General features: G+C 39.4%; 1 protein-coding gene across 6 annotated transcripts in view; it reads right to left on the bottom strand.

The window, feature by feature from the left end:
- ino80 (INO80 complex ATPase subunit) overlaps positions 1 to 16,119 on the bottom strand; it is a 40,863-nt gene that overhangs the window by 6,416 nt on the left and 18,328 nt on the right. For all 6 annotated transcript variants that reach the window (XM_084090389.1, XM_084090390.1, XM_084090392.1 and 3 more), the window contains exons 26-30: positions 14,540 to 14,680; positions 12,221 to 12,446; positions 4,407 to 4,534; positions 1,033 to 1,127; positions 577 to 649 (exon numbers count right to left, since the gene is read on the bottom strand). In XM_084090389.1, the coding sequence (XP_083946515.1) occupies positions 577 to 649; positions 1,033 to 1,127; positions 4,407 to 4,534; positions 12,221 to 12,446; positions 14,540 to 14,680 (663 nt within the window). The remainder of the gene's footprint in view (positions 1 to 576; positions 650 to 1,032; positions 1,128 to 4,406; positions 4,535 to 12,220; positions 12,447 to 14,539; positions 14,681 to 16,119) is intronic.

Below are 16,119 nucleotides of genomic sequence, written 5' to 3'. Positions count from 1 at the left end.
AAATTGTATCTATTAATTTAAATATTGTAAACATTTAAAACATGAATGTACTACCTTGTACTATCGAAGAGCTTTAGTTTAATTGTGTTCATTCACTAGAATAAAAAGTTTAAAAAAGCATTTTTATCATTAATTCTGTCAAAGTAATTTAAGTTAATTTAATAAATTAATTAATTATGTTTCATGCAATACATTTCAAAACATTAATAATTTGTGCATGGGTTTTAACAGTAAAAAAAAAAAAGTAAATATTTTCCATTTAATGTTATAATAATACTCTTTCATTTCAGTAAAGTGACAATATAAATGGAAACTGCTGCATTATTATTTATCTGTTTATTTAATTACTGTCTATTATTGCGGTTTCCACAATTTTCCACCGCTAAACAAAACAAACTGTGGTTGGTCGCTTTTCATGCTGACCATTTAGTCAAAGCTTCAAAATGTTCATATTAAGGTCAATGAGTGCAGCGCTAAATGTCTTCAGGTTCATACTATATTAGGGGCCGTTCTCATGGCCTCTGGTGGGGGAAGGTGATCTGGTAATCATGATGTGCTGATGGGCTATGGCCTCACCGTGTCTGCAGCTGTCAGGTTGATCCCCAGGCCTCCGGCTCTGGTACTGAGGAGGAAGACAAAAATATCCGTCCTGCAAAGGGAGGGGAGACCAGAACAGTGAGAGAAAGCAAATAAAGCGGCGGCGGATCATGCTCTTTAAGGGGCCGCCCCAACCACCCAGGATTTACACAGAAAGACGTTTCAATATACAGCACACTCCTCTAGAAAATGAAAACCAGAGCCCACTGCACCCACAGAGAGCTGAGCTAATGCAAACCAGACCCTGTGAGGAAGGGCGGGGAGAGAGAAGAGAGCGCAAAACCCTCTGCGTCTGACAGCACCGCCAGGGATTAGGAATTTACGCTTGGTGACATTTCGAAAAAACAAGCCCCAATTAGGTTTAAGAAGAGACGGGCGCTTACAGACGTGTGCGTCTCCTTTTCAATCCTGGATGTCAGGCAACTGAAAACTCACCGGCTCTGGAAGTCAGCCACCATGTCCCGCCGCTCCGAAATCTTGGATGAACCATCCAGTCTCATGTAAGTATGCTTGCGGTACACCATGTACTCCTGCAGGACAGTTGAGAAACATTTCAAGTAGGAAAATGGAAAATTGTGCAGGGAAACAAGTCAATGATATAAACCTGGTGTGCCTATTTCACTTTAAGCCTCTCTTTAAATCTCTGGTTTTTTAATAACGTTCCCTTTAACACGCTGCCACAGACCCTCATTAACATTGGGCAGACTCTTTTCAGTGACTTTTCTCAGATGACCTCCCACTCTCCTACGCCACCCAGAGTGAAGTCTCGATTCCACTGGGTCTACGACTCAACTGGACGGCCTCCCAAAAGCACATCTGGACTGTATGAAGCCAGCATTAGCACTCTCCTTGACATTAAACGTCTTTGATTAGGACTTTGTTCCAAACTGAAGTAACATTAGATCACAAACACTAAGCTTCTCTGCAGCTGCAAGTAACAAATGGGACCATCTTAAACGCCATTATCCCGCTGAGAACATAACTCTAGGTTAGCAGAGTGTCAAACCTAACATGATTTAGCCTGAGACTTAGGAACAATACCCGGAATACACTTGAACAGACCTCAAGTGGGAGCTGAGCTGTTGGACGCATAACAAATTAGAAAACTTGACCAAAACACTCAAGGGGTCTGCTTGGAAAGACACACATTGCTACAGAATTAGAATATAGGATTCAGCTGGGTGCTGGGTGCTCCACAGAATTTCTTTTTCTTTTTTTTCAAAATGCTTATTTAGGGCTGTCAAAGTTAAACATGTTAAGTTCAGATATAAATTAAATGTTTCATGTAATGTAACCTTATTGTAAAGTGTTAACCAATTATTTAATGATAACGTTAGAATAAAATATTCTCCATATTTTACAAAATCTACACAAAGTGATGGTTAAAATATAAGAATTTTTCACGTCAGTTGAAAAAGATTATTTCAGAGGCAGGATTAGTTATTCCATTTTTATTGAAGATTATGATGGCAAACATTTTTTTTCTTTTGAATTATGCGCACCGATGAGACGTTCACAGTGAGACCAGGAAGGTACATACTAAAAATAGGGTTAATTTAGATTTTTATGTTGACTTAAAGATAAAATATAAAGTGTACGACGCATCCCTGAAGTGCCAGCCTCATCAGCCCCGTGAAGTCCTCATCGACACTGATCCTCAACAAACTCGTCTCCATACCGGCGTGATGACTCCGACTTCCAACCAGATGGAACTGGAGAATATTCTGAATGTTCTAATCCAATCTGACTTCTGACCTGTAATGCTGCCTGAATCATAATCATACACTGTTCGCTCGTTGGCCAGAGGAGAACTGGCCCCTCGACTGAGCCTGGTTTCTCCCAAGGTTTTTTATTCTCCATTATGTCACCTTAATGGAGTTTTGGTTCCTTTCCACTGTTGCCTTGGCTTTTGGCTTGCTTAGTTGGAGATATTTAAAGGTGCCCTAGAATTTGAAATTGAATTTATCTTGGCATAGTTCAATAACAAGAGTTCAGTACATGGACATGACATACAGTGAGTCTCAAACACCATTGTTTTCTCCTTCTCATTTAAATCTCGTTTTTGAAAAACACCACTGAAAATTAATATGTAGCCTGTTCAAGGCCAGGCGGAACTGCAGCCGAATCATCGTCCGAATCATTTTTCTTCGAGATACATCATGGCTTGCAAACGAGCGAAGCATGGCAGTTGCTCAGTGTTTGGATGTACAAATGAACACAAAGGTATTTTTTTAGCCTCTGAAGAACCAGTGGGTTATGTGAATGTCTGATGTGTAATTGTTCAAGTTCAGACAGATAATCTTTCTCTCAAAGTCGTTCAATACTGTTTATGCATCAGTAAATCAAGCCAGTGACTAAACGATCAACTTCACGTCGTTTCTCTTGGTAGGATGAAAATAATCTTACTTAAACTGTGATTAATATACAGATAGCGATCAAAGAACAATCCCTTTCCAGTCGCCCAAGCTGTCAATCACACAGCGCGAGTTTATCTGGACACTTGCCAAAACTCGTTATGAAATCAATGACGCTGTTACGCTGCACAACGAAGCTCTTACTGTACGTACATCATGTTTGCATTGGTGAAATCATTAGTGAGAGCGCATAAACTGCATTGCAATGATAAGATCTTCATTCACGTGATCAACAGGCTTACACTGAAGTCTCACAGCAGCCAATCACAGCAGTGGGCATTTACACTGAAGTCTCACAGCAGCCAATCACAGCAGTGGGCGTTTACACTGAAGTCTCACAGCAGCCAATCACAGCAGTGGGCGTTTACACTGAAGTTTCACAGCAGCCAATCACAGCAGTGGGCGTTTACACTGAAGTCTCACAGCAGCCAATCACAGCAGTGGGCGTTTACACTGAAGTCTCACAGCAGACACGCCCCTTCAAACAGAGCGTTCAAATCAGAGGCTAAAATCAGGCTAGGAAAAATGCCTTTTATTTCTAAATTATAACAAATTTTGATCTAAAAAACATACTAACATTATAAGGGCACCCCAGGAAACATTCTAAAATAATAAAATAATCCATGCAATGGGACCTTTAATATTCTACAATACTATTGACGATGACGCAATTTTCTTCTAGAAACAAACTTTGTTGTATTATTTTCATGTTATCACTGTGAAGCTGCTTTGATACAATCTGTATTGTAAAAAGCGCTATATAAATAAAGGTGACTTGACTTGTAGCTTTGCATGCAATGCCAAAACTATTAGACAATTAAGAGCCCATGTTTTTCCATGCTTAACTTTTTCTATAGACAATCTACTTCACAAATAAAGGAAGTCTAGTCTACGTAATCAGACTTTAGTGAGACTGCCATGGAAAATGCTTAAGCCAAAACGAATTGGAAGGATATTCCTTTTGACTTGAGGTGTTTCTAGACTACAAGAGCTGTTGTGTAGGACTATAAGCGGCCTGTGTTGACAATGTTATTGGAGGCTTCTACATTTAGCTCCATGTTTGGCTTGTTGCTGAACATGTGGCAAACAACTGTGCGCCTTTGGAAAAAGTGATTGTTTCCTCCAGTTATCTTCTCTTAACCGCCTTTGTCCAGCTACAACAATACGGAGCTATTTAACAGCAAACACTCCTTTCACAATGCTTGATCAAATTTCGCCATCTCTTCTTTTGTGAGATTAACACTCAAAAAACATTGAACATGTAAACAAAAACAAGTCCAGCATGACCTCAGAAATCTATAATCGGATCAGTAGACAGATTTCTGAAGTTACGTAATGTTCACAGGCCACAGAGTTGTCAGTCACCGACTGTGAGAAGGTCCTGGAAGTACTCACCTCTAAAAGGTCTATCATGCGGGTCATCTGAGAGTAAATGAGAACTCGGTGGCCCTGAGACTTCAGTCGAGTCAGCAGCAGGTCTAGAGTGTGAAGCTTCCCGCTGTCTGTGATCAGAGACTCTTTGTCTGAAGAACAAAGCGGAGAAAAACATTTCAAAAACACTGAGAAACGGTAAATAATGTGTCAACTCACAAGATCCAAACTGTATCCCACACTGTCGGAATGGAGCTGATTAGATAAATTAAAGGAATATAATGAATAAGCTTGTGGAGTGACAGCAATTTCCCCTCCCCGCTCAAAGCGTTCTGTAATCACTCCGTGTCAACTCCACTCCGGGTTTTCCATTTCCTGCTCCTCACTTACCGATGACAGAAATCCCACTCTCAGTAGCAAAATTTGTACCCAGTTACCGATCCACTGTGAAGTTCTTTAAATATGTTTGATTAATAATATCTTGGACATTCAAGAACAAAACATAAAGAAAAAATACTTAAGAGAAAAAATATACTACGCTCAGGATTAAGTTATCGGAATGACCTTTCTCATATTTAAAAAATAAAATACTGCCTTATTCTGCTGTAAACATTAATGATGCATGATATATTGTTACCAAATTGGTTACAGGCCAATATTAGATAATATTTTGTGTTCACTATATGTTAATCTTTAAAAAAAACACTACTAATTTACTAACACTGTTAAATGTAATCTTTAGCCAATCTCAAAATGAATTTCCATTTTTCATACTGTACATTATAATGTTGCAAAAAGTACAGAATTTTAATATTGGCCATAACATGAAAATAAATAGTGGCTTATTGATGTCAACTAGAATTTTAATATTGGTTATATGTTTATAATTACGTGTAATTCACATCATCCTTATGAATCCACATTTCAGTTTTTAAATAATCAAATCTACATCAGTTATGTAATACCTCAACACATGTGACTGACGTTCACAGACCAGAGAATCTAGTGGCAATGGGCCGTCAATGCTGTCACTCCAACAGTGCTTATAAAAGAGGAAGCTCAGGCTTCCCATTGTTGACTGGTGCAACCCTTGACCCTAAGGTCAGCTCATGGGGGGTAAGTTAAATGACCCTGCTGGTTATGGGCACTCAGAAAGTGATTATACACACAAAGTGAGCCGGCTGCCAGAGCAATCTAGAGATCCCCAGAGAGAGTTTGAGGCCTGCTGGCCGAGCCTTAGACAGTACAAAAAGCATGTCAAACACACGGTCAGCATGACCATGTTGCTATTACCACATCATGTCCATGCTAATGTGAACCATAGCTGAACCCTGACTCAACACCCCCATGACCCTGAAAGGGTCACGTGTGTAACCTTTACAATGAGTGGAGGAGAAAGGCTCAAATTAGCTCATATACTCAAGAATCTCAGACTCACCGTGATTAACAAGATAATGACCACATGGATCTAATTTACTCCAACCAAGATGAACATTTGGACTAAGGCAGGGGGTCTCAAACATCAGGCCCGTGGGCCATATTCAGCCCGAGAGATACTTTTAATTGACCCCTCAAAGTGCTACTCAAAACTAACAAACAAGCCTGCATGCTTATATTCATCAAAATAGTTGCGTTACATACAGCTACACTGAACTACATAGATCAGAAAACTAGATACCATCTAACCAGTTTGTTTGCAGAGAGGATGGTAATAATAAAGAAAAAGTAATGAAGAAAGAAATTCACAACCATCAGTTTCAGACAAAGCAGACTTCTAAAATTCTCTTGAAAATGTTCAAAAACATTAAGGGTTAAAATGGGTCATCTTCAGTTTATTCATCTCTTGATTAAAAGATTTTCTGAAGATTTGAATTGAAAATTAAAAAGCATTTCACTCGGTATATTAAATATAATTCAATAAACATTAAATTATTATTATTCAATGTAAACAAATTATATTCTAAATATCTACAATATTATCATTTATTATAATAGATTAGTTAAATATTTAAATAATTTATTTGGGCTATATAACTAACGTTCAAAGGTTTGGGGATGGTAAGATTATGATGTTTTTAAAAGAAGTAACTCAACTCATGGATGGATTTATTTCATTTAAATAAAATTGGTGAAATATGAATGCAATTTAAAAACAATTGTTTTCTATTTTAAAATTTTAAAATGGAATTTATTCCTGTGATTGTAAAGCTGAACTTTCAGCATCATTACTCTAGTTTTCAGTCACATGATCCTTCAGAAATCAGTCTAATATGCTGATTTGCTGCTCAAGATCACAGTTGAAAACGGTTGTTGGGCTAAATATTTTTGTGGAAGCCACTATAAAAAGTTTTTTTTAAACATGATCCTTTGCTAAATAGAAAGTTAAAAGAAAAAGCATTTTAAAAAAAAATGTATAAGGCTCATTTCTTTTTTTCCCTTTTTATTCTGACCCCAAATTTACACAACTTAGATTTAGATTTACAGTGACTTGCAGCTGAGCGTGCACATTTAAACTAATAAAGATCTACTAGAACTTATTACACACTATAATGATTATACACTACAACATAATGATTATATGATATACTACTTTTAGACCACTAAAGACTGCTTGAGTGATCATATTTCATTGCCTGCTGAAATACATGTACACGTTTAACAACCATATCCCACAGTGCTAACAGCAATGGTTTCTTTAGCAAAAAGCAGAGGTTTCAGGTTCCTGACTGAGAGAAGGACAGTTTCATGAAGAGAAGAGAGACTCCCATACGCTCTTCCCCATAAAGCTCTAATCTAATGGGTCTGGCGTCAGATGAATAAGGCAACAAGCTGCCAGATCCCCTTTTATGAAGCCCCTGAACGACTGTGGGATGAAGATGGTGATCTAAGGGGATGATGTGACCCGTTGGTACCCACAACTCAACGAAACCGGCACCACAGAGTCTCCTCTGGTGTTTCCATTCCCTTCTTATCAAATCCCCCCACACGTCCTATTTCACAAGCCTGACGACTCTGCAATTACTCCGTTTTTTCAGTTAGACTTTACATGCTACTTCATCTAAAACATTTGGTGAGTCCTCCTTAGACATGCTTATCAAAGCTAATCTCGTCCAAAAAAAACAACATTTTCAGAGGAAACTAATAAGGGCGACTACATCGTTTAGATTTCAAAATAACGGATGGATTGTGTTGGCATGAAAGTTCATTCGCTTCATGTACTTTCAGGATGATTTCCAACTCAACTGCAAACCAAAGGGAGCTCAATGTTACCAAGCATTGTACCATCTGATGTTACCATGGTTACCACTATCAATCCAACCCACCTGCTGGTGGCAACCCCAGGAGCCTCGGCTCTAATCCAATCCCTCCCGTCCAGAACTCAGGTCTGACCCGAGGGTGACCCAGTTTAAAAATCTGCCACAGAGCCCTGGACGAGCTCATTAACCCCGCTGCCTGCTTAATTGCCCTTCCGCTGTATGCTAATTTCATTAAAGCAATCTGAGCTTTAGGGACATTTCTTCTGGCAAAGGGACAGTAGGTGAAAGCACAAGCACCAGGCTCTTATGACCTCTATGCTATGAGATTAGCTTTAGTGTTTACTGACGCCCTGTACAACCACTGGCAAACACCTAAACATGGGCACCGGGCCAAGGGGTAAAGTTGATGCTTAACACAAACCATATTTGTTTTTCCACTCTATGACACTTCACGAAACTTTGCTTAAGTGACAGTGATTAATGCACCTTAAAAACAGGGCAGAGTTGCAAAAATAAATGATGTATTCATGCTTTAGAAGGGCATGAGCTCAGATCTGAAGTGTGATAAACTTCCAAATTAAGGGATAATTCACTTAGAGTAAACATTCTGTCATCATTTACTCACCCTCATGTTGTTTTAAACATGTTTGACTTTCTTTATGCTGTAGAAGATATTTTGAACAATGTTTCAACTGTATTTGTCCATACAATGGAAGACAATGGGGTCCAAAAAACCATTGGGTGAAATATCCATTTAAACTTTATAGAAAGTGCTGATGCTGAATACAACATTTAAGACATAAAACCTACAGACCAGCAGCTAAAGAAATGTTCAGATCGGTGGGATATTCCATCTAAAGCTATCTTTTTGTAGTCTACAGGTAAAGATTGTATAAAATGCGACACATCTGCCACACACTTGTTTATGGGGTCTTGCAGCAGTCAAGCGACCACAGATCTTTCTGAGGTGGGAAGTGAAACGAGCAAACGAGGGAGACTGTCATTAAGCTGTCATATATCGATTGTACTCACCAGATCCCACCTGGGATCTATGCACAAACCCAAACACAAAAGCACAGGGGATGAAATATGTGACCACATTTTCAATTTCACACAAAATGGAGAGGCAAAGCAGGCTAAAACCGAGCAAAATGCTCCCTCTGTAGGCCAGAGGGAGAACTGCAGAGGGAGAACTGCATCAGGGAAGCAACTTGTTTCATGAAAGGTCGAAATTATGACATTTGCAGCCTTTGACCTGCAAAAATAAAATGTGTGGTGGCCTTGAGGACATATTGAGCAGTGGAGCTCATGGGAAATCAGGGTTCGAGTCTGTCCCTGGCCATGTTCCCATACTATTCCTCCCTCTCTCCCCTTGATTTTCTTCTCCTACTATAAGAAAATGAATGTAGCATCAGACAAGTTTATTAGATGTGTGATATATTAGTGTGATTATACTCTTATTTTTTGTTAAGTAAAAAAAAAAAAAAAATCCCTTTTAATATACAAACTAAGGTGTTAAAAACAAATAAATAAATAAAATAACTGACTAGAAAACATGATAAAAAAGGATAAGCTGAAGGACAATCTTCCCAAACACCTTGGTGAAGCCTGGCTGTTTTTCACAGCCAGAAAGGCGGGGCGAGGGAGCAGATCACAAACAATTATGCAGTCACTGTTGTTTGGGCCCCAAATCAAAAAGGCCAGGAATATTTCCGGCCATTTTGCTGGAGTGCAGAGATTCTTTGAAAGAACAGGAAGGGAAAGCAGAGTTTCCCACAGGCTGTCTGTGAGCTGAGCTCTGCAGCATTCTCACTCTCTCTCCCTCAAAACAACAGCCCAAAGCAGCAGTCGCGTTACAACAATGTGCAGAGCTATTGTGAGAGAGCCTGTCCTTCTGTGGCCTGCCCACAATTACTGTGACACCAAAGGTACAGCAGCAACACGCTAACACACTCAAGAGTATAAAACACTGGATGGGTGGCTGCACCAATACATGTGTGTGTGTGATTAAGTGATTATAAAAAAAATACAGCAAGGCAGAGGTGAACATGCCTAGATTCGTTCGATCTGTAACTCTATAACGTAAATAAAAACATTCAACTTTTATTATTATTATGATTCTTTATTAAATGTATGACATGTTTGTGTGATCATTTTTTGTATGACTATTTAATATACAACTCAAAACTGTATCTGTAACTTCATATAATATATATCAGGGGTTTACAATCTTTAAGATGCCACAGACCCCCAAATATGATCAATATTTAAAAGGCATCTGTACAGTTTTCTTATAAAAGACCCAACCTTAAAAGTTAATGTAATGTAAAATATAATTTGGAACACATTTAGTGTCTATCAAGTTACATTATTATGTTTTTTTTCTACTCATATAGTGCTGAACTGTTATAGCACTGTATTTATTTATTTTAATCTAATTTAATTTTTTACATTTACATTCTCTAAACATTTACAGCACAGTTGTTCTCAACCTTTTTAACTCCAAATCCCCCCATTGTCCACAGCAATATTTACAGGCCTAAGCAAAGCCCTAGATAATATATTTCAGGTCTACAAGCTCTAGACTTTTCCAGGTTTTTACAGACACTGAGAGTCCTGTTCTTTTTTTATAGGGGTTTATGTTGAGGGGTTGAATTTGAACAAGAAATATCTTGATTCTCAGCGTATTTTAACACTTGTTTTGTCTTGAATATGTGTAAATATATAGTCATCTTGAGGCCCTCTTGGCAGTTTGCTGAGGCCCCTGGTTGAGAAACCACTGCCCTGGTGCTGCCTTGTGGTTCCCCGTTTTAAAACCCCTAACTTTTTTCTACATAGTTCATACAGATTTACAAAAACAGTTATATTTTGAGTTGTATATTAAAGATTAGATTATTCAAGACTATTAAAAATAGTTGTCCTATGATTAGAAATTGATCAAGATAGTATCCCATAATTGCTAATAAACACTCCACCAGCCTTTATATGGAGATGTAGGCCTTTAGTTCCATTAGCCAGTGGTGGGAGCGCCTGCATACATCAATGACTCTTACCCAGTCTTCTGTCATTTCCTTCCCTGGGTACAGTATGACTCTGAGAAAATGGGAGAAGTGCGCTCTGAAACACCTTAAGCCTGTGAATGAACATTCAGAGTGATACACACACACACACACATTCAAAGCGCTTACCTAACGCTGTGCAGAAACAATGTCCAATAGTCCAACTTCCTTGCTTTGTCCCCCCTCCCAACTTCACAAGCGCTCCCAGACCTCTTTCTCTTCCCCAGTCTGCTCCCAGCAATTACACTGGAACGCGCACACAAACACAGGCCTGCGCACAATTCACGCTATACAGGCTTCATGCAAAAAATTGTCTTATCTGCAAAATAAGTCTTAAGCATCGCCTTGGCACTAGTCCCATCGCACTGCCGTGCTAAACATGTGACAAATGGCTGCGCATTGGTGCCAAAACAGTGACAATGACTAAGAGGTGCACCGACCCTGAGACGTGGCCTCTTTCGTGACCCCCAGCCCTCTCCCATGGGCCTACATCTCGTTTTTAGCCACAATGTGAGTTTTCTTTGATTGAAATGCACTTTGACCCCAGAGCACAGCAGTACCATGGGGTCCCCCAGGGCCTAAAGTCTTGCCATTAGGAGCTGGGATGCAGTTCTCTGGTTTGTGTTCAGTCTAAAGGTGCGGCCACATTTACAGTTCCTCTGCAACATTTTGTGGGCCAAATCCAGTAATTTCGAAAGGAATCCATGCAATCAGGAGGTTTGTGCGAGTGCAAAAAAATTCCCCACATAGATTTCACTCGTGTTCAAGTTGGTCAATCAAATTCTCTACGTTCACCAAAAGAAAGCTGCTTGAGTAGGTATAATATTGATTTGTGTTTTTTGAATTGTGTGCTGTGTTAATGTTTTTGATGTTGTTTTATTTATTTTTTGTTTTTCTCTCATGCTTTATATGTATGATGATATTTTCATGATCTATTACTTTTGTGTGAGATGTTTTTTGAATTCTCTTCCTTTTTTTTTTCTTTCTCATGCATTATATTTATGATGATACTTTTAAGCTTTATGACTTTTGTGTGAGATATGCTCTTTGAATTCCTCTTTTTTTTCTCTCTCTTCGAGTTGCTTTACACAGAGTGACCAGGTGTTTCTAATTTGAGTAATTAGCTGCTGTTAAATGAACTGAGACGTTGTTTGTTGTACACACCCTGATGAAGGCATGTAGCCGCAACGCGTAGGTGTACTTCTCACCAATTTTTAAAATAAGCCAGGAATGAAATAAAGGCTTTTTAACTTTTTTCACTAACATTCGAGTGCCTTGGAATTCTTGTCTTCAGAGATATATTATCCCACAACCAAAGAGCACCGAGATTTTATACACCCCTTGCAGCACTTTTGTTTTTGCATTAAGCTTTGAAGAAAGCTGCTTTAGTTTGACTGCTGTGCTTCATAAATTGCTACACTATTCCTTGACCTTTTTGCCCGCAAAATCTCACAGCAAAGTACCTTTCAACCGCTGTTACACACAAACTTGCACGCTAACTCCCAGCCAGGATCTCACCTACCTGGAATCCTTATGAAGGACCAGCCATGTCTTTGCTGCAGGGCCATGACGCCCCCTGGGCTCTGCGGGAGGAAGGCCTGAGAGCGCTGAGCCCAGGCGCAAGCCAGCTCGGGGGATCCATACAGGAAGCACTGCTTAGCAATGAGACTCCCTCCATCGCGTATTAACCTCCATTCATACTCCGCACTGCGATCCGCACAGTAGCGTTCCATGGGAACTGAAGTCACCTAGGGAATGAAGAAAACTCATTAGTCAACACCTCCAAGGTTGTTTACACTAACGCATTTTCTTTCTTCCAGATAATTGTCATCTATTTCCCAACTCAGTCTTTTTATCACTAAGAAACACCAAACAAATTGGACCTTGAGGGGGGAGAAGAATCATTTCCAGTTGTCGAACGTGAACACACACACACAGGCACGCACAACCCTGTCTTTCTGACATTTTGTCCGAACCCCGCCGCTCTGGCAGGAAAGCGTGGCAGAGGTCAGCGGTGCTAACAGCGCTAACAGGCCTTTGAGTAACAGATGACCATTTCCTGTAGCGATTCACACCGCTCACAATCCCTTCCACTGGCCATTTCTTTTCTCTCCCTCTCCTTCTCGCTTTATCCCTCTTTCAGCTTTATGGAGAATTTTATGGCGTGCTGACAAGCGGATGATATTATCTTCCTTTCATTCCTTATCTCTGATGAAAAACAGCTCAGCTTTGGCCAGGCTTCCAGTTTTGTAGCGAACAGCTGACCAATGGGAGCGCGAACACGCAGATGTGGCCATAAAAAGTCAACGGGTCAAGAGTCCCTCATGAATAAAGAGAAAAAAGGCAACTAATCTATCTTATCACTTTCCCACAGTGCCCATATGCCCCGGTGCCTAGAGGCCTTTGCCAACGCAGTGCCAATTCTCACAGTGCGGCCATGAGGCCAGACGCAATCCCGACTCTCTGGGCTGGGATAACACAGAGATAGCCTCGCATTAGCCAAGTTAACAGCAGATGTTGGAGGAAAAAGAAAACAGTTCCTCATACGTGACTAAACCATTAACGTCACGGATATGTTTCAGTACAACACACTCACTTATAAAAGATTAATATCTTGACTTGCTTAAGTAGGACGTTTTCCTGGGTCAGCATAGTTTGCTGGTTCGGGAACAGCATTCCTATCTACCAGATTTTTAGGTTAGGCTTAGGGTTACGATTAGGCTTCAGTGCCTGAAAACGCTTTTGATAAAACTCATCATAAAATCACCTTCTCTGGTTTAAAGTGTGGATTATGGTTAGGATTAGGGATAGGAGAAGTTAAGAGCAGTGGTTCAAACTGGGAAAACAAGGAAGATTTTTTTTATTTTTTATAAATAGAACACAGAAAAAAAGAATAAGAATATGGAAGAATTATAACATTATTAATCATATAAATTAAATCATTAATTATAATAATGATAATAAAAATAAGTAAACATAAGTTAAAGTAACCAAAACATAAGTAAATAAACATAATTATATAAATAAAACAATTATAAAATAATTAATAATTACATTATTAATTATATAAAATAATAATTATAAAAATAACTACACCTATGAATTATAACATTATTATAAAAATCAAACAATTACAATAAATTACCATTAAGATTGACTGATTAATCAAACTGATTTGATCACTATTATTATTATTATTAATACAAATTATTTATTGGTTAAAGTGAGGTTATTTAAACTGATAATAATTATACGTTTGGCTAGGACTGTTTGATAGGAATGTTGATAGGAACCAGCAAACAATGTTGTAAGTCTTGACTACCACATTCCCTGCGGTACCAAAGATGTCACTTCACAGTATCTTCAGACTATCCCAAAGTTTGAGACCATCCCATATGGCGGTGTGGTTTTTGATGGGCTGTGTATTCACAGCCAGAGAAGGAGCCCTTAACCAAGACCTCTGATTTCTCACTGGTGGCCTTGTGTTGTTTGGTTACTCTCCACCGGGGTCATGATCAGCTGAGCAGAAGATCTGTCATGGGGTCAAAGAGGATAAATAAACCAGGCCTGTAGTGAGGGCCACACAGAGAACAGGGCTTTCATTTTTGATCATAGGTTTGTTTCTGAGACAGCGGGAGATCACTGTCAGCAGCTGACCACCCTCAGTAGAAATCCACGCTGATGAGTTTCTGACTTTTGCCAAACAGTTGTTGGATACAGAAAACAGAGATACTGCATTTAGAATCCTGGATTTATTTCAAACCGCTAGACTGAGTGAAAGTTCTGGCAGTTAATATGGTCTACTAGGCTGTTTTTGAGGGAAAGGTTGTGTGTTTCTCACCCTGGGTGTGACGGCGAGTAAAAACTTGGGTGGTTGGGTAGGCTGGCACGGTCTGAACGTTTTAGTTGATGAGCGTCTGCTGTGGATCACCACATCGGTGTGACAGATCGGCGAAGACCCTGTGGACGTGAACACTAAATCCTAAAGGAAAAGAAAGAAAAAAATCAGTATAACATATTACACCCTACTAAATCACATACTGACAAAATGTCAACACGTATGACTGAGTGTGAGAGGATTGCCGTTTTTCCCGCACAGCGCTTGAATTTGTCAAATAGGAGTATATGGGCCTGCAGCACCTCCTAGTGATCACTTTACTCTCTACAACGAGTTACTCCTAATCTAATGTAAACCCAACTCCCATCTAATCAGCTCCATTTGTCAAGAGGTCACACTGAGCAGAAGTGATACCCTAAATGAGACCACAGTGCTAACAGACGTCCAGACGGGGTCACAGTCAGAACTACGGCTCTAACGACCCACATGAATCATAAAGACCAGCCTATATATTTGCCCGTTTCCTGTCTGCATCCACAAAGTGACAAGAATAAACAGACATGTCAACTTCACTTAGAGGAGACTGTGAGCTAATGATGGATGAGGTGTGAAAGACACGTGATGAGAGAGAAAGAAAAGAGAGAAAGCGAGAAAAGAGAGAAACTGAGAAAAGAAAGGAAAGAAAGAAAGAAAGAGTGGTGCTGTGTGGCAGCCTCAGCAGGAGTGCTCGTGTCGTGTCTTGTCAGTGACAGCGACCGTATGAACACAGATGAGCACTGAGATCCTCACAGCACTGCTGGCTGCGGCTGCTCACTGACTGATACAAATATATCAAACGCTAATTACCATACAACAACACACACAGATCATCAACTTCTGTTCCCTGGGCTCACATTAAACACTGAGCTTGAGCAATACGTGATTACTTACAAACCACAGACTGCCAGCTTTAAAAAGTTGGGACATTTTGAAATAATATAATAAAAATCAAGAATCTTAATTCTCTTTAAACTTTATTTAATTTACTAAAGCACAAAGAAAAAATGTCTGAGGTTTTCACTGGCCAAATTAATTGTATTTTGTAAATATAAAGAAATTTTGATGGCTGCAATACTCCAAAAAAGTTGGGACAGAGACAAAATAGTAGTGTAAAGATTATCCAAGTTAAACTGTTTTGAAACAGTCCACAATAAGTAGGTGAATTGGTAATTGGTAAGGGGATCGTGTTTGGGTTTAAAAGGAGCATCCACCAAAGGCTCAGTCTTAGCCAGCAAAAATGGGCCATTGCTCATCACGTTGTGCCAAATGTCATGAGAGAATTATCAAACGATTTAAAAAATCACATTTATCAATGCAAGATTGCAAAGTATTTAGGGTCTTTCACCTTCTGCTATACATCATTTTGTGGAAAGATTCAGGGAATCCAAAGAAATGTGTAGGGCAAGGCAGGAGACCTCCGTTGAATATGCGTGATCTTTGAGCCATTGCATGAGAAACCAACAATCCTACTGTGTTAAATATAGCCACATGGACTCGGGAGTTCTTTGGAAAACCATTGTCACGTAACACAGTCTGCCGCTGCA

This window comes from Abramis brama (assembly GCF_963993115.1).
Source record: "Abramis brama genome assembly, chromosome: 18".
NCBI classification, from domain to species: Eukaryota; Metazoa; Chordata; class Actinopteri; order Cypriniformes; family Leuciscidae; genus Abramis; species Abramis brama.
Note: the sequence above shows the minus strand (reverse complement) of the source record. Positions and strands in the feature narration are given on the sequence as shown.